The following is a 25330-nucleotide window of genomic DNA, read 5'->3' on the forward strand; positions in this document are numbered from 1 at the left end:
GCTTTTTACTTATTGTTGGTGTATGTTCTCTCTTCCACTTAATGTGCGATTTGAGGTTAGAGATTGTGTCCTGTCCTTCACAAGCCCACCATAGTTCCAAATAAATATTTATTGAATAAAAAAGCACTTTTGTGGCTAGCACTTTCACAGTAAAAAGGACTGTTGCCAAACTACTAATATATTAGGTGGCCAGATTTAAGAATATGCTTGAGAAAGATTTTGGAATGAGATATTGCTAGCTATGAATTTTCTCACTATTGTAAAATACAATTTGCTTCCTATACCAATGCTGCTTTAATCTTTTACAGCTAAAGTTGGCAAGAAAACAATTTTGTTAGTGCTATAAGAGGGCTTCATGGCTCTGGTACAAACATGGTCTGTGATCCCTTTATTATTATTCCTTGCTGTTAAATTAAGCTATACTAAAAGTTAGTGCTTTCTCTTTTTCCTTATCTTGGTGTTTTGAGTTCTGCTCTTTTTTTCAAGAAGACATTAGGTATTAGAATATTAGATTCTTCTTCCTTTTTTTTTTTTTTGAGGAAGAGTGGCCCTGCGCTAACAGCTGTTGCCAATTTTCCTGTTTTTGTTTTTTCTCCCCAAAGCCCCAGTACATAGTTGTATATCATAGTTGTAGAGTTGTAGCTCTTCAGTGTGGGACACTGCCTCAGCATGGCTTGATGAGCGGTGAGTAGGTCCGCACCCAGGATCCGAACCAGCGAACCCTGGGCTGCTGAAGCAGAATGCATGAACTTAACTGCTGCACCGCCAGGCTGGCCCCTAGAATATTAGATTCTTGACTTTTATCTTAGAGCCAAGTTTAACACCAATTTGAAATAAAAGACTGGGTTGATTTAGACTCCAAAGAAATCTTCAGCTAGGTAGCTTGTGAAGTATTGATCAAATTATATCACTCTTGAGGCATTATAAAGAAAGGATTCACATAGATTTATATATTTGAGGTTGCTTCTTTGAAATCCAGTTTTTTGAAAAATCAACTACTGAAGTATAATTTACATCTAATAAAACACACTTATTCTAATACAGTTTGATGTGTTTTGACAAATGTCTACAGCCATGTTACTACTACCACAACTAAAATAGAGAACATTTTGTTTCCCTCATATCCCTTAGCAATTAATCTCCCCCATCCTTCTCCAGCTCCAGACATCTGTTAATCTATTTTATGTCTTTATAGGTTAATATTGCCTAGTCTAGGATCTCTTGTAAATAGAATCATACATGTTGCCTGACTTCTTTCATTTAGCATAATGTTTTTGAGATTCATTTATGTTGTTACATATTAGTAGTTCATTCCTTCTTGTTGCTGAGTTGGTATATCATTGTATAGATATATTATAATTGATTTATCCATTCACCTGATGATAGACACTTGAGTTGTTTCCAGTTTTGGATTTTTATGAATAAAGCAGTTATGAACATTCACTTACAAGCCTTTGTGTGCACATGTAATTTCATTTCATTTCAGTAAACACAAAGAAATGGAATTACAGGGTCTTAGAGTAAGGCAAAATAATTGTGTACAGAGAAAATTCTAAGTCTACAGAAGAAGTACTAGAATTAATAAGCAGGTTTATCAAAGTCACAGGATAAGACTATATTGAAAAGTCAATTGCCTTTCTATATATTGGCAGTAAGCATTTGGAAACTGGAAAAGAAAAAAATAACGCCACTTACAATAGCATAAAAAAACTATGAAATACTTAGGGATAAATATAAAAATATATGACATACATTGAAAACTACAAAACACTAATGAGAAAAATTAAGACTTACATAAATGTAGAGATATACCTTGTTTATGGAGTGGAAGACTCAATATTATTAACATGTCAGTTCTTTCCCAAATGATCTATAAATCAACTCAATCCCAATCAAAATCCCACTAGGTTTTCTTATAGAAATACAAAGAACCTAGTATAGGCAAAACAGTCTTGGAAAAGAAAAAGAATAATGTTGGAGGATTATTTACACTACACTACCTGTCATTTTAAAACTCACTATGAAGGGGCCGGCCTGGTGGCGTAGCAGTTAAGTTCACGTGCTCTGCTTTGGTGGCCCAGGGTTCGCAGGTTCGGATCCCGGGTGCGGACCTACACGCCACTTATCAAGCCATGCTGTGGTGGCGTCCCTTATAAAGTAGAGGCAGATGGGCACAGATCTTAGCCCAGGGCCAGTCTTCCTCAGCAAAAAAAATAAAAGAGGAGGATTGGCAACAGATGTTAGCTCAGGGCTAATCTTCCTCAAAAAAAACAACTTACTATGAAGCTACAGTAATTAATAGAGGGTGGTATTGCTATAGAGATAGACTGAAAGATCAGTGGAACAGATTAGTGTCTAGAAATAGACCCATCATTGATTTTCAATGAAGATACCACGATAATTCAGTGGAGAAAGGAGTCTTTCAAGAAATGGTGCTGGGGGCCGGCCCCATGGCTTAGCGGTCAGGTGCTCGCACTCCGCTACTGGCGGCCCCGGGTTCGGATCCGGGTGCGGGCGCGCACCGACACACCGCTTCTCCGGCCATGCTGAGGCCACGTCCCACATACAGCAACTGGAGGGATATGCAACTGTGACATACGACTATCTACTGGCGCTTTGGGGAAAAAAAAGGAGGAGGATTGGCAATAGATGTTAGCTCAGAGCCGGTCTTCCTCAGCAAAAAGAGGAAGATTGGCATGGATGTTAGCTCAGGGCTGATCTTCCTCAAAAAAAAAAAAAAAAGAAAGAAAGAAATGGTGCTGGAACAACAGGGTAACCATATGCCAAAACAAAAATTAAAAACAAACCTTGACTCTTATCTCACACTATACAAAAAAATTAAAATGGATAATAGAACTAAATGTAACCATTAAAACTATTAAAACTTGTAGAAGTAAACATCAGAGAAAATTTTGCATTAGGCAAAGATTTGATGAGCCATAAAAGAAAACAATACATTAAGATAATGAAAAGGCAGGCTACAGGCTGGGAGAAAATATTTGAGGGGTGCGTGTGTATGACTTGTGTCCAAATATATAAAGAACTCTTATAATTCAAGAATAAGCAAACCAGTTAAAACTGGGCAAAAGATTTGAACATACATTTTATAAAAGGTACCAAATGGCCAATAAGCACATTAAAAGTTGTTCAATATAATTGTACCATAAGGGAAATGCAAATTAAAACCACAGTGAGAGAACACTACACCCACTAAAATTGCTTAAAAAAAAAAAGTACCAAAAGCTAGCGAGGATGTGGATTAACCAGAACCTTTCATACACTTCTCTGGGAACTATAGAAAAGTTTGGCATTTTCTTATAAAATTAAACATACAGTTACCCTAAGATCCTGTAATTCCGTGGTTCCATTTCTGTTCTTGAGATTAAGAACTTCTCTTGGTTATTCTGTATACGATATGTATGATAATACAGAATAACCAAGAGGTATGTTTGTGTATATGTGTATAGATCTGATATATGCGTATATATATTATAATATATATGATATACATGTGTTAATATTTATGATACATTAAATAGTGCTGGATTCAGTTTGCTAATATTGTTAATGATTTTTGTGTTTATATTAATATCTTGGCAGAATTTATTGTTCTTTTCTGCGAATCAGCCATTTATTTCATTGATTTTTTTCTGTTTTTCTGTTTTCTATTTCATTGTTCCTACTCTTTATTTCTTTTCTTCTTTTAAGGGAGAACTTACTCTTATATTTCCAGCTTAAGTTAGAAGTGTAGATGATTGATTTGAGACCTTTCTTCTTTTCTAATAGAGGCATACCTTGGAGATATTGCAGGTTCGGTTCCAGACCACCACAATAAAGTGAATATCACAATAAAGCGAGTCACACGAATTTTTTTGGTTTCCCAGTGCATATAAAAGTTAGGTTTACACTATACTGTAATCTATTAAGTGTGCAATAGCATTATGTCTAAAAAGCACAATGTACATATCTTAATTTAAAAATACAGTCTTGCTAAAAAATGCTAACCATCATCTGAGCCTTCAGCGAGTTGTAATCTTTGCTTATGGATGGTCTTGTCTCAATGTTGATGGCTGCTGACTGATTGGGGTGGTGGTTGCTGAAGGTTGGGGTGGCTGTGGCAATTTCTTAAAATAGGACAACAATGAAGTTTGCCGCATCAATTGACTCTTCCTTTCATGAATGATTTCTTTGAGGCATGTGATGCTGTTTAATAGCATTTTACCTACAGTAGAACTTCTTTCACAACTGGAGTCAGTCCTCTCAAACCCTGATACTGCTTTATTAACTAAGTTTAGGTAATATTCTAATTCTTTTGTGTCATTTCAATAATCTTCACAGCATCTTCACCAGGAGTAGTTTCCATCTCAAGAAACCACTTTATTTGCTCATCTATAAGAAGCAACTCCTCATCCGTTAAAGTTTTATCATGAGTTTGCAGTAATTCACTCACATTCTCAGGCTCCACTTCTAATTCTAGTTCACTTGCTATTTCCCCCACATCTGTAGTGACTTCCTCCACTGAAGGCTTGAACCCCTCAAAGTCATCCATGAGGGTTGGAATCAATGTCTTCCAAACTCCTGTTTATGTTGATATTTTTACCTCTTCCCATGAATCACGAATGTTCTTAATGGCATTCGGAATGGTTTTCATTTTACTTGGCCCAGATCCATCAGAGGAATCGCTATCTATGGCAGCTATAGCTTTACAAAATATATTTCTTAAATAATAAGACTTGAAATTCGAAATTACTCCTTGATCCATGGGCTGCAGAATGGATGTGTGTTAGCAGGCATGAAAACATTATTAATCTCTTTGTACATCTCCATCAGAGCTCTTGGGTGACCAGGTACATTGTCATTGAGCAGTAATATTTTGAAAGGAATCTTCTTTTCTGAGCAGTAGGTCTCAACAGTGGGCTTAAAATATTCAGTAAACCATGTTATAAAGAGATGTGCTGTCATCCAGGCTTTGTTCCATTTATAGAGCACTGGCAGAGTAGATTTAGCATAATTTTTAAGGGCCCTAGGATTTTCAGAATGGTAAATGAGCACTGGCTTCAACTTAAAGTCACCAGATGTATTAGCCCCTAACAAGAAGCTCCGTTATTAGGTGACTGCACATTTAGAATTATTTCTTCTCGATAAATTGACCTCTTTATCATTATAAAATGCCCTTTTTATCCTTGGTAGTATTCCTCGTCCTGAAATCTACTTTGTCTTATGTCAGTATAGTAACTCTAGCTTTCTTATAATTAGTGTTTGCATGTTACATCTTTTTCCATTCTGTCTTTTAACCTGTGTGTGTGTCTATATCACTGTTTCATGTAGATATCATGTAGTTGAGGCTTGCTTTTTTTAATCCATTGATAATTTCTGTCTTTTAATTGGCGTATTTAGATCATTTACATATAATATGAGTAAATTTGGATTTAAATTATCATCATTTTCCCATTTGCCTCTTCTCTTCTTCATTCCTTTTTCCCTCTTTTTTTTCTTGTCTTTTTTAGTGTTCCATTATACCTCCACTTTTTGCTTACTAGTGGTTGCTTTAAAGTTATCACAATCTACCTTCAAATAATATTAGACCTCTTTATGTAATGTGTAAGAACCTTTTAATAGTATAAGGCCATTTATCCCCCCCACTCTGTTTCTGGCCTTTGTGCTAATTATTATCATTCATTTTACTTATATATGCTATAAACCCCCCAATGCATTACTTACTTTGACTTTAAGGAATTATTTCTAAAGAGATTTAAAAAATGAGAATAAAATATCTTTCATATTTACTGTTACTTGTGCTCTACATTCCTTTTAAAGAGATCTACATTTTCATCTAAGTATCATTTTCCTTCAGGCTGAAGAAGTTCCTTTAACATTCTTTGTTGTGCTGGTCTTCTGGTGTTGCTCTTCTGCTTGCATTATCTCTGATGAGAAGCCTGCAATCATTCTTATCCTTCTTTCCCTCTATAATAATGTAATGCATGAGTTTTAGATTTTCCCTTTATCACTGTTCTTAAAAATTTGGTTATGATTTGCCTTGGTTTCATTTTTCTTTGTATTTATGTTGCTTGGAATTTTATTCCGAAATCCATTTTTGAGCATCTTCTCTAAAAATGTATTTGTGTATTCCTAATTAATTGAAGAAGTTGAGGATTTTTTCAGAATTATACTTAAAGACACTATTAACTCCAGCAAAAAGAGTGGTAACAGTTTTTATTCCTACTTTTCTAATGAATGCCTCTTAATTTATTAAGAGTTATTTAGAGGTTTTAGGTATCATTGCAGTTATATATATCTTTATTGAAAGAAAGTATTCCCTCTCCCCCACATTTACCTCTAATTTTTATGTAGTATTTTCAATTTTAGTACTTAATTTGTTGAAGTATTGACCTTAACTTTAAGACAAAACACTAATTTTTTTGATTTGCATAATTAACTGATTCAGATCATTTTAATGTTTCAAAATACAGTTACACATAACTATAATAAAATGAAGTTAGTTGTTTTTCTCTGTGTTTAGGTTGAAACTCATGGCGTTATTCCTTTGTTTAAATATGTAAATGGTCTTCTAATAATTTAACTTTATTTCTAAGACAGTACGTGGGTTTTGACCATAAACTATTTTTGCTTTGAATTTAATAAGGACTAACAGAGTGAAACAGTAATGGCAGATTCTTCATTATCTCATATTCTTTTTTAGGCCTGATCAACCCCGAATAACCAAAGATGTAATTTGTTTTCATGCTGAAGATTTCTTAGAAGTAGTTCAACGAATGCAGTTAGATTTACATGAACCTCCACTGTCTCAGGTATATTTTAAACCGTTATTATCTTCAGTTTAATTTTTATTGTGGAAAAGACTTATTGGTATTCCTTCTTTTTGTTTTTTAGTGTGTCCAATGGGTTGATGATGCAAAACTTAATCAACTGAGGAGGGAAGGCATTCGCTATGCCAGGATTCAGCTGTATGATAATGACATTTATTTTATTCCAAGGAATGTTGTTCATCAATTCAAGACAGTTTCAGCTGTATGCAGTTTAGCATGGCATATTCGGCTCAAGTTATATCACTCAGAGGAGGACACTGCTCAGAACACAGCTACTCATGAAACAGGCACATCACCAGATTCCACATCATCAGTTCTTGGACCTCACACTGACAACGTGATTTGTGCTGTGAGCAAAACCTCCTTGGATTCTGTTTTTTCAGAGAAACTTCATTCTAAATATGAATTACAGCAGATTAAACATGAACCTATTGCATCTGTAAGAATCAAGGAAGAACCTGTGAATGTGTATATGACTGAAAAGACTAGAGCACCGAATAATACGGATGGCAAGAATGTTAAAGCAAAATTGGATCATGTTCAATTTACAGAATTTAAGACTGACATGGACTCTGAATTTGAAAATAGCAACAAAGATTTAAAGGAAGAATTGTGCCCTGGAAGTCTCATAAGTCTAGTTGATACAAGGCAACATAGTTCAGCACATTCAAATCAAGATAGAAAAGATGATGACGTTTTGTGCTAAATTTGTACATACCATTTAAAATTCTCTTTTTTTTAAACTTAATAATGTAATAAAGATTCATGAATTCTGAAAGCAAGCCAAGGACTTGCTCCCAAGTCTGTTACAAAATATAGTTTATGTAGCTTTGTAACATTCCTCAGTGCCTGTCCATAACTGTGAAGTATCAAAGCACTTAGGGCCAGACGCACTGTAAACATTGCAGGTTTAAACAAAAGGAGTCTTTAAAAAATCATTTGAGTTGAGTCATGGGTTTTAGAATAGAGCTGACATTAACATATATATATATATTTTTTGTAATATGAGCCAGAATTCTTTTTCGACAATTTAAGGCTTTTCCATAGAGCTTATTTATACCAGTTTTCTTTTTTTCATTTTAAATGTGTCAGCACTGTAGTGTAAATAGCTTTTAAAAAATCTTTTTAGTGTGATTTATACTGAAATGTGAGCCACTTAATAAAGGTTCATAATAATAAATATGTTTTCTGTTGGGTCGACAAAAAGACAAACTGACAAAATTCAGTTAAATCATTTATTTGCTCTGTTATGTTTCTGCTGGTATATTCATTTAGAGTGGTAATGGAGTGCAAATGTCCATATTCAAATCTAGTGAATATTTAAATTTCCCCACACTGTGCAAGCATTTTTTAAAACCAAGATTCAGTTATGAAAACATATTTATATATGTGTGTATGTATGGGAATATATATATGTATATCATATTTTGCATAACTTCTTAAATTGCTGAATAAGATGAGTATGTGAAACTTTCTAGCCCTATTCCCTGGAAAACATTTTAAAATATTTATATGCAACATTAAGAAAGCAGTTGAGGTAATAGAAACAATTTTATAAAGTTGGGAGAAACAGAGTCTGTTTGTGATATCTAACCCTTCTAACTAATGAAGTTATGTGGCCAGATTATATAGCCCTAACATAAATTTTCTTTGTAATGTATGAAATAAGAAGTTGAGAAAATTTTGTTACTATTAAGCACCTATACTAGACTTAATAGTAGCTGAGTAAAAATCTTTAGTTACAGAAAGTTTAATTGTGAACAGTTAAAATCCTCTTTTACATTTTTCTTATGGAACAGGAGGAAAATATGGCAAATACAAAATCTTAACATAAGGGCAATGACTCAACTGCCATATACAGAGATATAACTAACACAATAAGATGTGTCACCTCATCTTTCTAAGGATCCCTCTCCCTACCCTAGCAAGGTAAACAATTTAGAGTACTTCTTTTTGAAAAGAAGCTCTAGAAGGTAAAATTGGGGTAGGAAATAGGATTTTCAGTGCCTCACTAAAGATGATTAAAACACATCTTTTCAGTGATGGACTTCCAGCACGATTTCAGACTGCTTCTACTAACTGTAATTAAAAGTCAAACAAATGTCTTTAATGTATGCTTTGATGTAAGGAACTCTGCTCATGGCAAATCTATTTTATTTTATTTGTCTTGGGTATTTTTCTGGGCTTATACTTTGGTTGATGACTTTCACCTGGGGTTCTTTGTGCTGCCTTTTGGGCTAGTGTTGCTATTCCCATTTCATTGGTTTCTCACCCAGCCTCATTTGTGGTACCCATAAAACTGCTTATCTTTCTGGTTAGGGAGAAGCCACTTAGAAAGAGGCATTTCACCAGAAAAAATAAACTGCAGCAGTGATGTGATTTCTGGCCCGCAGTTTAAAAGGGTAGGCAAATATTGTAGGAAATTTCGATGGTTTGTAGGAAATCAATATATGTATTTGCAACATAGAAATTTTCATGGGATGAAGAAGGTATAAATCATGATAATGTAAATAGGGATTTTGTTTTATATGTTACTGGCTTACCCTGCCTCTCACCACTTTAATCTTCTCTTTTAAGCTATATTTATATATTTGTACATACCTTTTTGGGAGACAAATGTTCATAGCAAACCAGTATTGAGAAATAGGAAGGGATGTGGTTAAAATATTGTTTTTCTTTTCTCGTTTTTGTTTTTTTTCTTTTTTTTTTTTGGTGAGGAATATTTGCCCTGAGCTAACATCTGTTGCCAGTCTTCCTCTTTTTTTTTTTTTGCTTGAGGAAGATTCACCCTGAGCTAACATTTGTGCCAGTCTTCCTGTTTTATGTATGTGGGTTGTGGCCACAGCATGGCCACCAACAAGTGGTGTAGGTCTGTGCCCAGGAACCAAACCTGGGCCGCCAAAGCAGAGTGTGCCGAACTTAACCACTAGGCCACGGGGCCGGCCCTGTGTTCTTCTTTTTTTAACCGAAGGGTGATATATTTAACAAGGTTTGTTTTTGTTCCAATTTTCCAGTAGCATACACATGGACGCATGAGATCATACTGTAATAAATGTCTTTAGGGTATCCCTCCAAAATATATGAGCCTTAAACTTTTAACTTAAAGACATATCTAAAACAACCATAGTTGCTTTTAGGTATAGTTTCCTATATAACCTATAGTCAAACTTCTCCATATTTTGAAATTTTAATTGTTTTGTAAAATGCATATATCTCCATGGAGGTGAAGTATAAATCAGTGGGCTCCGATTTCAAGATACAGCCTTGTCACCTTCAGTAATGCGTATGTTCCTTGTCTTACGGGTTATCATTTTAAAATCGTCTTCAGATGCAATCTGAAAACTTGCTGACTACCTTTGTTACACACAAATAATTTCTACTTCAATATTGCATTATATTAATGGTTTCCTAGTAGTACATTCCAGTTCTTTATCTGAACACAAGTTTTTTGCTGTTATTTCCAATTTCTTGGACCAGAACAATAAAGCACTTAATATATAGTTTCTATATGATCTTATACTATATAGACTAAACAGTTGTTATGTAAATTATTAAATTGATACACAGACCTTTACAGAAAAACTAAGGTACCTCAGTGGTGTCTGCTACAGTGCTTTTTTTTTCTTTTTAAATTACTTTTGTTCATACCCGTTTAGCTATCTAAGTAATATATATTCCATACTCAGGTTAGCTGGTTAGCTAGCAAAAGAATTAAGCATTTGTGATATTTAGTTGAAAATTTTACTAAAGCCATATTCATTATCTTCCTTGTCACTAAGGCTGTTGACCTTAAATAAAGATTAGGTTGATCTAGTACAACACTCGGTGTGTGTGTGTGCATGTGTGTAAGATTATTGGAAATATGTTTGTTTCCACATATATTCATTTTTAATCCATTCTATTACTAGGGGGGGTCATGGAAGGTAGAAAAGATTTTATTTCTTGAGTTAAGTCTTCAAGGTATTTCATTAGTGTTCCTGAGTGTAAAACACTTTTTTCCAAATTCGTATGGCAGGTAAGATCATTTTTGTAAATAATAGATTAGCAGTGTTTTGGTAAATTTCCATTCAGTTATTTTTTGGACAAGTTCATTGTCATGTAAAGCAAATATCTCAGAATTCATTTCACATTTAGCAAAGGTGCAAGATTTGTTTTTGGAGTTTGAGAGGAATTTGTCTTCCACCTTTCAATAAATACTAAAATTAATAACCATAAGGTTTTTACCTTTGTTTTGTAATTATTTTCTTACATTTATTTTATTTTCATCTCATCATGCTTTAAAAGTTCTTATTTCTCTGTCTTCAACAGAAACCATAAGATCTTGAAAGTGATTCCAATCTGAAAATCTTTTTTTCTTCTTAAAAACTATCAAAAGTTGACTAGTGCGAACAGAAGAATACTGAAGATTACCTTAAACAAGGTTGCTGAACTAGTTACGTGTGGGTGCTGGGATGGCCTGGTAAATCACCTCCCTTCCCTCTAGACATGACTATTTCTATCCCAGGAGGAGAGGACAAAAGTGCCACTGTTTGCAAATTACTTTTAAGCTGGTAAAAAATGACATGATGGGTTTTAGGTCTTCAGAGTTGTAGAATAGCTCCTACTTAACCTTTCTCTCACCTGATGTAACTACTTTGATATGTAAACAAAGTTTTACTGGTTTTAGAATGCATTGTCTATTTCATGAAGGAGGTATGTTTGGTATGTTTGGCACTGATAGTACACTTCAGGTAAAATCACGAAGAGGACAGCTCAGGAGAGGTCTAAGTCCCTTTATCTCTGTCCTGGCTTTTCTGTTCAGTTCTTCCTATAACCCACTGCGTATTGCAGATGGAAGTGATTGCTTTTTAGAATGTCAAGCACAGAAGCCTAAAAGCAGAAATATCTTTCCTTTTTAAGTTTACAGACGCTGTATATCATCTCTCTACTGGGAGAGCAGGGAACAGGGCGTGGAGTGGGGGTTGGGTAACATCTTGCATTTCAGGTTATCTTCCCTTCCAGGACTTTAGACCCAAACAGGGAGTATGAACGAGCAGAGAACAAAATGTGGACAAACAGAATTTGTTAACTAGAAATTGAAAGTAAAATTTACTAATTGTATGTTTTTATTACTATTATCTACCTTCCAAGAACTGCACTATCAAAATATGAGAACTTCTGGATCCTTCTACACATTTTGAAATTTAGAATTTATGCATCTATGTTTTTAAAATGTTAAATCTTTACACCTTCCTATAAAGTTCATTGCTGTTGTACTACTAAAGACTACTAAGTGTGCAGACTCAGAAGCAAGTCAGTATAGTTGCAAATATTTTGCATAATAGTGTTTTTTTTTTTAAGATTTTGATATTGTGATTTTTTTTTAAAGATTTTATTTATTTATTTTTTTCCCCCCAAAGCCCCAGTAGATTGTTGTATGTCATAGCTGCACATCCTTCCAGTTGCCGTACGTGGGACGCGGCCCCAGCATGGCCGGAGAAGCGGTGCGTCGGTGCACGCCCGGGATCCGAACCCCGGCCGCCAACAGCGGTGCGCACACACCTAACCGCCAAGCCACAGGGCCGGCCCCATAATACAGTGTTTAAAATTTTATTTGGACAGTTAGATCTCCTCCACCCCAAGTTTTTTCTTTTCTTGAAATTTTGTTTTTGTTTTTAACCGAGCCAGATTTTTATGTGAAAAATCTCAAGTCCGTCTTCTTTTAAAAACACCCTTGAGTCTGGCTTTTGTTTATGCTCTTGTTCCATCTTTCTTCCTGACTAAGTTCTTGGAAATTCCATCTGCCTTCACTTCCTCATCTCACTATAATTTCATTTTAATCCTCAAATTTAATCACTGAGCTGAAGTGGTTCTCTCAAAGGTCACCTTTTGACTGCCAAATCCAGTGGCTACATTTCTTCGTACTTCTGTTTAACCCTTGCAGCACTTAGCATTTACTCCTTAAAACTCTGTATGACCCATCTGTTTTTGTTTTGTTTTGTTTCGTTTGCTTTTCATTTCTGTGGATGGCTTCTTTTGCCTATTCACTATTTAAGGCAGTCTCCGTGGTTCTTTTCTTGACGTCTCTACATTCTGTCCCTGAACTACCTTCATGACCCCATGACTTCACTTCAGTCAGCCTTGGTTTCTCACTTCATCTCTAATGATCCATGTAATCAAATCTAAATTTTTCTCTTCTCCCTTGCCCCCAAACATTAACTGTTCCTTTCCCTCCTATTTTGGTTATTGGCATCAGTCTCCAGTCATCTCATAGTAATGTGATTTCTCTATCTTCTCCTCTGTGTAAAATGTATCATGAGATTTTCTTGAACTGATCCCAGAAATGTTTATAATTTTGTCTACTCCTCTTGTTATAGTAGATGTTCACAGTCATAGTAGGTGTTCATCTCACCTGGACTCTTAAATAGCCTAAAATGTTCTAGGCTGCCTGCAGTCATCTGCCCCCATCCCCATTCTAATCCATTCTTTATGTTACCACCAGATTAACCTTTCTAAGGCAGACATGATCGTTAGCTGCTTAGAAATATTCTGTGGCTCCTTTCCTAAAGAATAAAAGCCAAATGCTCAGAGCTGTCATGATATGGCCCTTCCTTTGCAGCCTCATCTACCACAATCTCTTCCATTTGATATGCCAAATTTTCAGCTTTACCAGATGGCAGTACTTGCCATTTTCTTTGTGTACTTTTAAAATTCTTTGCCTTTTCTGGGGAAATCTCTGCCTGGAACACAACATAGTGAAATCGTACTTCTCTTTTCAAAACTCCAGTTAAACATGATCTCTTCTGTGTATCTTTTACTGATCTCATCCCAGCTGTCCCCTCATCCCGCAGCTGGTGTAGAACCAATTCTTCCCTCTGCTGCTTCTGTCCCTTTGTTCACATCATTTAACATATGTATTAGTTAAGTACGCGTTGAGGTCTAGCTAAACCATGAGCTAGAAGTTAGGAATTTTCTTTATCCCTTTGTATTCCCAACACCTAATATATAGTACACTTGGTGTTCAATAAATATTTGAAGGAACAAAAGTTGAACCTTTATTGGGGGTGGGAAAAACAAATTATGTAAGTTTCTATAATTTAAAAAGTCCGTCTTTGACTTTAATTCATAATGTAATTCTAGAATTGCAACAGAAAGAAAAGTGGAGGAAATGAGATCAGCAGGCACTATCAAGAGACCAAGTTTCTATTTTGTACTTACTGCAGCCTATCGATAAAGTTTAAGAAGCTGCCTATTAGATGTTTAGGCCCATTGGGCAATGTGGAGAGAATAAGTATTGTAAAGATAATTAAACCTATAAAACTTGCCCAACTTTTTTTCCTTCAACTAGAGATACACTGAAAATTATTACAGATTAAGGATAAATTTTAACTATACCTAAAATGATTAAAATGGCAAATATCACATAAGAAGGACCTTAATATCTCATAGTCTGAAGCAGAATTTAACTATTTCTAACTCTTATTTGGCAAGATAAAGTCTGGTTATCAGAGAGGCATTCTGATTAAGCTTGTGTGGTTCTCCCTATTGATATTATAAAGAAACATTCAAAAATTGAAAATATTGAAGCAAGACGATAACATGCACTAGTTCTTTTTAGTCTAGATCCACTTTGTTGCAGGACTGAGACAAGGACATAAAGGCACATTTTCACACACATCCTTCTGTAGAGCCACTTCACTGGGTTGATATGCTGAGGGCACTTGTAGCGTACAGCTGTGGGTCATTAGGGGGATACACTTGTATAATGTTGAGAAATTACTTCACTTAGTCTGTGTCTCATCTGTAAAATGGGGAGGTAATACCTATTCTGTTAATCAGTGGTGAAAATTAAATGGCAGAACATGCCAAATGCTTACTTAGCACTTTGCTTGCCATATTGTAGACTACAAATGTGAGCTTCTGATCCTGGAATTAACAGTGAAAAGAATAGTTAGAAGAGCTGTGTGCTGGGTCACCCTAGTCATTTCACATCTTCCTCTCTAATTATTTCTTCTACGTATTCCTCTAATTTTGGGCAGAGGATAGGCATCTAGGATGAGGAAAAAGTTTCAAGGGGTCAAGGGGAGGTATGGTGGAGGGAGGTGGACATCAAAAACAAACCTCTTCCTAGTTCACTATGTTGCCCAAGGCTGGCAATTCAAAATCAGTCTTGTCACACTGCCTTTTCCTGATACAAGTGAATTACAAATTTGTGTCATGTATAGATAGTGGTAGTAAATTTGCTTTGTGCTATAAGATTATCAGGATGATTACAGTGTGTTTGGCTGACTTGAATAGAGGGCAAGCAAAATGAGAGTAAAACATTCAAGTGTAAGTGTAGATCCCTCTCATAAAAGCTTTTAACCCAGTGTTGTCTTTATCTAGCCTTTGATAACTGGTATATTCCATTGATGCTTTCTATTTTTTTTTTTCTTCAATAGGAAACTTGTTTGTAGAAATAGCATTTGGAGTTAAACTTCTCCATTTATCAAAGACCAGGGCCTAATTTCATTTCATTTATCTGGGCTTTAGTTTCTCCATCATTATGAGTTTGTTTTTTGTTTTTTCTTGGTTCTAACATTCTGTGTGATTCCTGTGTACCTTCACTATCTATCTATGTCATGAATTATAAGGACACTGATAATACTTTGAGGAAGAGTGATTGATGTTTACTGTGCACACAGGACCAGTCAAGATTAAAGGAAACTCCTTTAGTAGTAGTTTGTGGCCTGTTTCTTAATATAATGCTTAAAGGACTCTGAAAATTTTCCTCTCAATAAAGAGAAATAACTACACTTTTCATGATGATGCAGGTGCATGGTAAAATGCCTGCCCCTATATGAAAATGGTTATACGGTTTCCTCACCTTTTTTGGCCATCACTTCCATTCATTAGTCAACATTAGTTCCTTTACTTATTTGCTGCACTGTAAAAAGCAAAGTGGAAATCAGATGACCAAATTTATAAGGTTAATAAGTTTTAAAATTACAGTAAGCTTTAGCCCAAGGATGGGTCTCTACTTCTCGAAGCTTTGTGCAACTATTTTCCTTGGTGCTTGAAAACTCTCCATTGGTGGATTTGTGTTTATGTGTCATGTGGTGGATGGATAGTGCCTGATCCACCAGATCAGGCCTCCATGTTCATGAAGTGTTGCTGATTAAGTCATGGGTCCTTTGAAAATCTATTTTCTAGCTTTCATATTTGCAAGTCTTATAAAAAAGTTATTTTGTTCACAAGTTGCTTTTATTCAGAATTTTTGATAAATCTTTTGCCCGGACCAGATTAAATTACTTCTTGTTCATGCTGACCTGGAAAATAATGGCTTCACTAAGAACCTTTCATGTTTAAGTTTCTTTCTTAAGACAGAGTGTGTTAGTTCTTTTTATAAACACCATTAGTAAACATCTCTGTATCATAAAGGAAGAATCCTATAACTAAAAACAAACCTAGGAAGGTATATTCCTGCAATACTAATTGTTTATGTATTATTCCATTGGTTTTGCTTTTTCCATCTGTGAGCTAATTTCTATCTTTTATGTTTTTCATTATTTAATGTTTTAAATGTATCCCAACTACTGTGATATTGTGACTTATAATAAGAAATACATATCTGGTCTTCGTCCTGTTCCTGGCACAGAAGTTTAACACCTTTGGAATTTCCTAAGTGATAAGTGTGATAAAGGTATCTTTTGAGCCTATGTTAATGAGGTGACTTTTGGAAAGCTCCTAGGTAACCTAAGGATAGGGGCTGGTTGCTAGAGGAGGCAACCATGTGATTAAAGGGTTGGAACTTTCAGCAACCCCCAAAGGAGAGGGGCTGGAGACTTCAGTTCCATCACCAATGCCAATGATTTAATTAATCATGCCTATGTAATCAAGCCTTTATAAAATCCCCAAAGGACACAGTTCCTAGAGCTTCCAGGTTGATGAACCAAGGAGATAGGGGAAGAGTGGTGGGCCCAGAGAGCATGGGACCTCTGCACCCTTTCCCCATGCCTTGTCCTATGCATCTCTTCCATCTGGCTATTCCTGAGTTAATATCCTTTTATAATAAACCGGTAATCCAGTAAGTAAAATGTTTCTCTGAGTTCTGTGAGCTGCTCTAGCAAATTAATCAAACGCAAGCAAGGAGGGGGTCGTGGGAACCTCCAATCTATAGCCAGTTGGTCAGAAGTACAGGTGATAATCTGGATTTTCGACTGGCGTTTTTAAGGGGGGCAGTCTTCAGGGACTGAACTTTTTTTTTTTTTTTAATTTTATTTATTTTTTCCCTCCAAAGCCCCAGTAGATAGTTGTATGTCATAGCTGCACATCCTTCTAGTTGCTGTATGTGGGACGCGGCCTCAGCATGGCCGGAGAAGCGGTGTGTCGGTGCGCGCCCGGGATCCGAACCCGGGTCACCAGCAGCGGAGCACATGCACTTAACCGCTAAGCCACGGGGCCGGCCCTGGGACTGAACTCTTAACCTGTGGGATCTGACACTATCTCCAGGTAATTAGTGTCAGAATTGAGTTAATTCCTTGGTGGTGTAAGGAAAAAATTCTGACACATCTGAATTCGTGTCAGAATTGGGGAGGCACACATTAACAACTTACTGTGCTGTTTCAAGTTGTTTATTTAGTTTGGCAGTATACAAAATTAAGTAAGAATTCTCCTTTCTGGGAAGCTTTCAAATACTATTACAATTGATTGATCCTCACGTGTAAACAGCTTGGTTATAGTGTTGACTTTTACATATAATTCTTATCCAATTTCTCTCTCCTTTCCTTGGAGACCTGTCCCACCTTTCCTCTTAGCAATCTCATACAGAAATTCTGCTTTTGCTTATTTTATGGCCTCGCTCAGGGGTCAGCAAACTACTGCCCACGGGCCATATCTAGACCACTGCCTGTTTGTTGTATGCCCTGTAAGGCAAGAATGGTTTTTATAGTTTTAAATGGTTGAAACAAAAATCAAAATAATAATATTTTGTGATATGTGGAAATTATATGCAATTTAAATTTTATTGTCCATAAATAGTTTTATTGGAACATAGCCATGGTCTATGGCTGCTTTCTCGCCATAAGAGCTGAGCTGAGTAGTTGCAACATAAACCATATGGCCCACAAAGCTTAAAATATTTACTATATAGCCCTTTACCAAAAAATTTTGCTGATTTCTGGCCTACCTGATTGTTTGCATGTGGTGCTGTCCCTTCTCTTCCTTTTCCCTGTGAGATTATACTTAGATAATACTTGTATGCATACAGCTTTTCCTGAACTACAAAATCCTCCTGTCTTGTTTCTCATCTAATCTATCTATCTAATGGTAGGTTCCAGAGATCAAATAGTCTCAATCAAATTAGGAATATCTGATCAAGTCTGGGGCATTATGTTCCCCATAATAACTATCCTTCGCAATCCTATTTTTAGATACCCAAAATACTAATATATACCAATTAATGAGAGAAAAACATTTGTCATTGACCAATTTTTATTTATTTAGCCTAGCTCTATAGTTTCAAATAAGGAGTTAAAGCTGGATTAATCTTTGGTGTTGTGGCTGAAACTTTGTCATGTTATCTATCTTTACAAAGGAGAACTAGACCAAAATGCTATGTTCAAGCAATCCTCTCAAGTATTAGCAGCCAGGAATCACTTTCTTGTTCGTTAGAAATTTTTAAAATGAAAAAAATACTACTTTATATTCCTCCCAAAGCTGTTGGGGCTGTATAGGGCAAGAACAATCACTCTGCTTTAGGGTTATAAGGCACTTAAGACGCTTTGGAATTCTTATAAGTATTGCCAATGTATGCTTCATTGGAATTGGTTAAGTACCTTGGTAGGGTGATCTATAATTTCTCAAGCCAGGACACTTCTAAGAGTGAAAGGGACGTTAACTCCCTGAGACCCCAGGACAATAGGCATAAACTGGGCATGTACTGACCTAACCAGGATGTAGGGTTCCCCTCACTTTAGGAAGAGGCAAGCTTCTGCTCTGTTTCAATATGCCACTTGTAATTCATTTGTCCCAAACAGAAGACAGAAGTAACAATGAACTTAGCCTAGATAAAAATCTGTCAAACTCTCAGATTCCTTCTGAATATAAACATGAAATGGCCCCCCTAAATATTTCAGTAACTAGGTTTTTTCCTTCATAGTTTAGTACAAGCACAAATGACCATTTACTTTGGTCATAATGGGGCCATGATATATTAAACTTCTACCCAAATATGTAGATTGAAGGCTTTGTATTTACTTACTTTAAATATTGACCACGGGGACCAGCCTGGTGGAATAGTGGTTAAGTTCACGCACTCCGCTTCAGTGGCCCGGGGTTCATAGGTTCGGATCCCGGATGCAGACCTACACACAACTCATCAAGCCATGATGTGGCGGTGTCCCATATACAACAGAGAGGAAGACTGGCACAGAGGTTAGCTCAGGGCCAATCTTCCTCACAAAAAAAAAAAAATGTGACCACATACTTATAACAGAGTATTCAAGAGTCAAGTAGAAAAATAAGGTCCAAAACAAACTTTATTTATATAGGGATAATAAAGATATTAATAACTCAAATATTGAATAATTAAGCTTTGGGTTGACTAGAAGTCCATGATTCACCAAGAATGTTTTATGGCAGCAGTATAAAACTACATTTGGTATTTTTCTTAGTTCTCTGGTATTCTTCAAGCTTGCAAAGATTCATAACACTTTAATGATAGCTTGTTGAACAGCAATAAAAAGAGATGATGTCCTTAGAAGTCAGTCTCTGACAAAAAAGACATTATATCCAAGCTCTATCAAAGCCCCAGCCAGTAAGGCCCATAAAGGAATGAAGACATAAGAAAGATTCATGGTAGTAAACTGTTCCAGTTTAGCACAGAGTGCAAGGCAAAAGGCTAATTTAAGTAACATTGCAATGAGGTACCAGGCTTTTTTTTTAATATTGTGTGATCCATGTCGAGGGTCAAAGCCAGACTTACATCGCCCAGCCATTTTCACAATCAGCATGACAAGAAGTATAGTGTCAAATATCCAGACTGGAATAAATATGAGGAACCAGTTCCAAGGTGCCTTCTCATCCAGTTTCAACACCAACATGATCAGGAAGAGTAATGTGAAAAGCCAGGTGAGTAGTACTCTCTGAGCCAAGGACATTCTCATTTAAACAGTTTAAAGAGGCTGTTGCAGAGTCGAAAAAGGGGAAATATACCCTAAGAGAAGGAAAAAAAAATCAAGATTGTTTTGATACCAGGAAAAAAAAAACAACACTTCCATTCCTGGTGAACAACACTGGGTCTTTCCCACTCACAGATTTCCTAATTTTGAAAATATTCTACCATTCTTTCAAACCCTGTAAAATTTGTAGCCATCTTTGACAACATTGTATCCATCATTCCTTATAGCCCATGACAAAATACCATAAAGTTTTTAGTATATCCACTGGGTGTAAGCTCTATTTAAAATGTCTCAAGAACAGGGTTCCTTTTCATTGCTATGACTCAAGTCAGGCACTCATGACTTTATTCCTGCACCTCAGAGATGTTCTTAAGCTCTTTTTTGTACATTTGCACATCTATAAATTTTCATTCAATTTCAAGGAGTACTAAGAAAAAGCATTTAAAATCGAAGTGGTGAAAAAGGAGGAGGTGGTATCAAGCCAAGAGAGGAGAGTTTTAATAAAGAGGTAATGGTTAGTAAAAAGACATTAAGTAGAATTAAGTTTGTAAAGAGATCACTGGGCTAAATAATACAGAACACATTGATAAGAATGGATTTTCATATAGTTTATGAATCTTATATTTTTAAATTATATTTTCTCATTAAAATTCTTATAAATACATATTTTCTTAGTCTAAAATTTTTTTCTTTTTAATAATACTCATTTTTTTTTCGGTGAGTGATATAGATCATGATTTTTTACTGCTTGTTATCCAATAATCAAGACTACTTAATAAACTTCTGATGTTTTGTGATTATTAGATGCTAAATTAGTCAATAATTGGGCTATTTCTTATATCCCTATTCTGTCTTACTGATCTATATTTCTCTTTTACATTAGTACTCTATGACTGTTACTGGATATGTGCTAGGATATGTTCTAATATCTGGAAGGCCTAGTACCTACTCACTGTTTTCTTTTCCATAATATTTTCTACTATTTTGCCCTTTCATTTTTTTCAATGCTAAAATCACTAATTCTTAAAAACTTGGAATTTTGATTTGGAATGCATTAACCTATAATACTTAGGTATAAGCATTTATTTAATCTTCACAAATAGGTTTACAGTATGTTCTATACTTATTCAAGTTTTTTATATCAATCTTGTGACCATCTGAAAAAGGGTAAGTAGAATGGGAAATCAGAAGCCAGAGTGCATGCAGTTGGATGAGGACTTAACAGAAGATAATGAAATGCAAACAGTTGATGACATTTTATTCCCCTGAAACATCTGGAGAAGAGAAGATGAAAGATAAGATATATAATGAGATTGAGAAAGGGTCAAGAAGAAATTTTCAGTAAAGGAGGAATCTAAGTATGATTATAAACTGAGGGAAATAAGCCACTGGAGAGTGACAGATTGAAGATGAGAGAAGATACTTGATGGAAAGAGGAAAAGATCAGAAGGTGATGGGGATGGTAACAAAAGCATGGGTGGTAGGAGCAAAAATGCAGGAAGATAAGAAATAATGGTGCAGAAACTGGCTAGATGAATCAAATGCCCTAGACTAGCATGTTTAATTAATTATTTTTTAGAACTAACTTTGATGTCTCTGCTACATCTCTACTACTGTACACAGTGGGTGGCTGTCATGGTGCAAAAATATATATCTCTTTTATTTCAATAGTGATATATGAGTCTCCTAACTCCCGTCTTTCCCCTTATACCCATCTGCTTGCACTCAACTTGTTTGCTTAGCTGGCAGATGCTTCACGCTGCAGTATGAAAAGCAAACGCTTTTGCTCCCAGGACGGCATTTTCTGTGCTGGTCTCCTTTCATGGCCAGAGGCTGCCATTGTAGGATGTGGGACTGAGTTTGGGAGAAGAGGTGGAGGGATGTGTGCTGATTAATAACTGCAGATGGATTTCATCCTATAAATTAAGTTCCTATAAATTATAAATTTCATCCTATAAATTAAGCTCAATCCCGATCTCCAATCTATCTGGTCATTTTTGTGAACCTTGAAAAAGTTTACGATAAAAAACTTGCTTATATATATCTTTTCCACCAGCCATTGGATGTCACGCTTCATTTTTTCTCATAGAGGACTGAGTAGGAACTGCTCATAGGAAGGGTAGCTGCACTCAACACAGGTACTTGAGGACTAGAGGTGGAAAGGATGCAAAGAACACAGTCTTGTGCTTACAAGTTTTATAATGTGGGATGCAACAATGTTCTGTATACACTTGTACCAAAATGCGCTCAACCAGGAAGCACTCTGCTGGTATTTAAATGACGCTTGAAGGATTGTGGAACCCGGGCTACAGTGATGACATATGACTCCAATTTTATTAATTTATTAATAAACCTTGATTAATTGAAGCAATCGTATTTGTTTCCTCCTACCATTCTTCTTGCTCCTCAAGGGAGGGGGTTGCATATTCCAAAACAAAAATCTGCTTAACTAAAATATGTCCCACTTGAGGTGGTTATTTCTGGTAACTGGATGACAGTTATTAGTTCATATGCTTCCTGATCCATTGTTAAAACCTCCTGCGTTGCCCCGACACGGAAATCTAAAGGGCCCTGCCCCCAGCTCCAGCGTCTCGGTATCGGTTGTGTGTGGACTCATTAATCTGTCCCTGGTACTCCCCACATCGCCCCCATTTCCCTCCTCTCACTACCACCAGTAACTGCGCGTGAACTCACCTCATCCCACAGACAGTTCTGCTTAATGAGCCCAAAACACTGAATTCCCCTAAACAACGAGTCACTTTCAAAAGGCCCTGCTGCAACAGCCTTGGCCAACTTAGGCAGCCTTCAAAGGAACAGCGTTCTGCTGACAACCTCTCTGATTTTCGGGCCTACTTGTCCCTAGAACTTCAAGACGTTCCTAAGCTATCCTCGCCCTTCGTCCTCCAACGCCGACGGTCCGCCCGCGGCGCCCTATCTGGACTCCCCTCATTCTGCGCCGTGGGCCCAGGACATTGTGGAGTCGAACGCGGTTCCGGCACGATAAGATTCACAATGCACACGGAAGCCTGGTGCCAAGAGGTGTATGTACGTTTGGGGCCGGAGTGTAGGGTGGGGACGGCGGCCCGGCCCACCGCGGCACCGGGGGACCAGCGCGGGCACGGGGACAGGTGCACTCGAGGGCTGCCGGCCCGTCGGACCCTGCACTCACCTGGCAGCGCCACCGGCCGGGGAGCGCAGAGGGGCGCGAAGATCAGGACATTCGCCAGTTTGGATCCTTGGCCTCTTCCACACTTTTTCCCCCATTAAATCCAGAACCCGTCACATGATAATCAAGTAGAGGATCTCAGTTCCGCCTCTCCAAACGGCCGTGGCAGAGGCTCCCCCAGTTCTCCTTCGGGCCGCGCCCACATCCGGGGAAGGTTCTCCCCGCCCCCGGGCCTGCTCTATAGGTGGAGATGACGCCAATCTGGGCTCACAGGTCCCTTTCCCTGCGGTAATTGGGCCATTTGGTCGCCAGTGCAAACCAACCGACCTTTTCTTACGTTTGGGTTTGTCAAAAGGCGGGAATAAAACAAGCCACTCGGCCCGCCTCTCTACTGCTACAGGCTAGGCGGAAAGTCAGTCTAAGCACAGCCTGGAGCGTCCGTGGCCCTATTGGGTCCCCAGGTGCCAATCACACCTGCCGGCGCTCGGCTCCGCCCCCGCAGGGTGCCCCGCCCCCTCGCGCGCCCCGCCCCGCCCCGCCCGCCCCGCTGCGCGCGGAGACTGCGGGCTCCGGCGCAAACTCCCGCGGGAGAGGGGGTGGGGCGTGGGCCCCGGAGGCAGCGCTCGGTCAGCAGCCTCGTTCTGGCTGCTCGGGCTCCCTCGGCGGCGGCGGCGGTGCTCGCCTCCGTGTCTCCCGCGCGCACTCCGGCCGCCTCCTAGCGGCGTGGCGCCCGCTCCTGCGGTAAGAGCCGGCATCCCCGCGCGCTCGGGCGGGCTCTGTGGAGGTCGCTGGGTTCTGACAGAATCCTGAGGATGCAGCAGGACGAGGGAGGAGAGGCGGGCGGGATGGAGGTGGGGGCTCCGGGGCAGGCGCGTCGCCCTCCGCCGCCGGTGACTTCCCCGGCACCTGCGCGCGGAGGTCAGCCGCGGCCCCCTCCCATCGTTCGGCCGCAGGCAGAGGCTCAGCCCCCCAGCTCCGAGCCCGCTCTGTCCCCGAGCCTGGATGGTGACGGGCCGGAGCCCTGTGCCGCCGCCCGCCCCTGCGTCCCTCCCGCGGTCCCTCTCTTCGCTTCCTTCCCCTGGCGCCGTGCTGGGGGCGCGTCGGTCCTGGAGGGCGTGCGGGGGCACCGGGGGGTCCGCGGGAGAGGTCGGGTAGCGGCCCCGCGCGCTCTCGAAGCGGCTGCAGGGGGGTCGCTGCCCCTCTCTCGCTGAGCGGCAACAGTTGAGTTTTCCGATTCCAGCGCTGCCTGCGGGCGGTGCTGAGACCCTCGCGCGGGCCTGGAGACCCGGGTAGTTCCCGTCTGCAGACAATACCGCGGTCCATCGGCGGGCTCACCTTCTCTTGTTTTTATCCGCCTGAGGTTGACAGCCAGCGTCCCGGTATTGTTCCTTCGACTCATGGCTTTCTAACTCAACACCTCTTTGTATAACTTTGGGGCTCATACTGTCACTGATCTATCACCCTTTTTATTTTTAGCCTGGAGAAAAAAAAAAAAAGGAACTGCTTTATATCAACATATACTGACTAGGGAAGTAGAGAATCTGGAACAATTTATTAATCTCAGTATCTACATACCAAGTAGTTTTTAAATTCGTGGTGAATTTATTAAATATTTTGTAATTTACACTTGCTGTCGTTCTTAATGTTATATCCTGCTTAGTTGGAGATTATTTTGTTATTTGTGGTACTTTGATTTTATAGTTTTTAGTTAGCTTTAGCCAACTAGACATTTTCAGATTTTTGTGTTTTTTTTTCCTCCGCGACTTTGGCTGTAGCCAAAGTCTGAGAATTTGGAAATTATGCACTTTAGCCTAAAGAGGCATAAAATAGCATAACAATTTGAAATCCTAACTTTTTGGAGTAAGGGTTGCTAAGTTTAAGAGAAGGAAATGGGTATCCCCTGTCAGTTGTAGTGGCTCAGCCTCCAGGTTCCCAAGGAAAGGAATCTAGAGGTCTGGGGAGAATGAGCCAGGCCTGAGACCAAACAAAAGGTGGTTCCAGGAAAATTTCTTGCTGGGAAAATAACCTGCCTCTCACACAGGTTAGTTGTCTGTGTGCATCAGTTAGTGTTGTTAGCAGGGTAGGGAGTGTCTGTGTTCTCATTTTCACCACTTTCTGGTAGGGTGTGAAAATGTGGTAAGCAAATCAAGTATAGCATATAGTTGAGGCACTCTTGCATAGTCAAGCCTCCAAGAGTA

At 38.3% G+C, this 25330-nt stretch overlaps 3 protein-coding genes across 4 annotated transcripts in view; 2 read left to right on the forward strand and 1 right to left on the reverse strand.

Annotated features, from left to right (window-relative positions):
• The window catches only part of RSBN1L (round spermatid basic protein 1 like), an 85308-nt gene extending 74266 nt beyond the window's left edge, over positions 1-11042 (forward strand). The window contains exons 7-8 of the mRNA XM_058524101.1: positions 6701-6809; positions 6892-11042. Coding sequence (XP_058380084.1) covers positions 6701-6809; positions 6892-7533 — 751 coding nt within the window. The 3' untranslated portion in view covers positions 7534-11042. The remainder of the gene's footprint in view (positions 1-6700; positions 6810-6891) is intronic.
• An 8264-nt stretch (positions 11043-19306) lies between these two features.
• Positions 19307-23351, reverse strand: TMEM60 (transmembrane protein 60). Of its 2 annotated transcripts, XM_058524125.1 has the most exons (3): positions 23136-23351; positions 21697-21820; positions 19307-20001 (listed from the first exon to the last, which is right to left on the reverse strand). In XM_058524125.1, exon 3 carries the CDS (start codon positions 19949-19951, stop codon positions 19550-19552), a length of 402 nt encoding a protein of 133 aa, XP_058380108.1. In that variant the 5' UTR covers positions 19952-20001; positions 21697-21820; positions 23136-23351; the 3' UTR covers positions 19307-19549. The 2 variants fall into 2 exon arrangements, with proteins under 2 accessions (XP_058380108.1, XP_058380098.1); XM_058524115.1 differs by lacking the exon at positions 21697-21820 and having other exon boundaries at positions 23136-23349.
• Positions 23352-23806: 455 nt separating this feature from the next.
• Positions 23807-25330, forward strand: part of PHTF2 (putative homeodomain transcription factor 2) — a 128145-nt gene continuing 126621 nt past the window's right edge. The window contains exon 1 of the mRNA XM_058524147.1: positions 23807-23873. The gene's annotated coding sequence lies outside the window, so the exon portion shown is untranslated. The remainder of the gene's footprint in view (positions 23874-25330) is intronic.

This window comes from Diceros bicornis, chromosome 3, assembly GCF_020826845.1.
Source record: "Diceros bicornis minor isolate mBicDic1 chromosome 3, mDicBic1.mat.cur, whole genome shotgun sequence".
Lineage (NCBI taxonomy): Eukaryota > Metazoa > Chordata > Mammalia > Perissodactyla > Rhinocerotidae > Diceros > Diceros bicornis.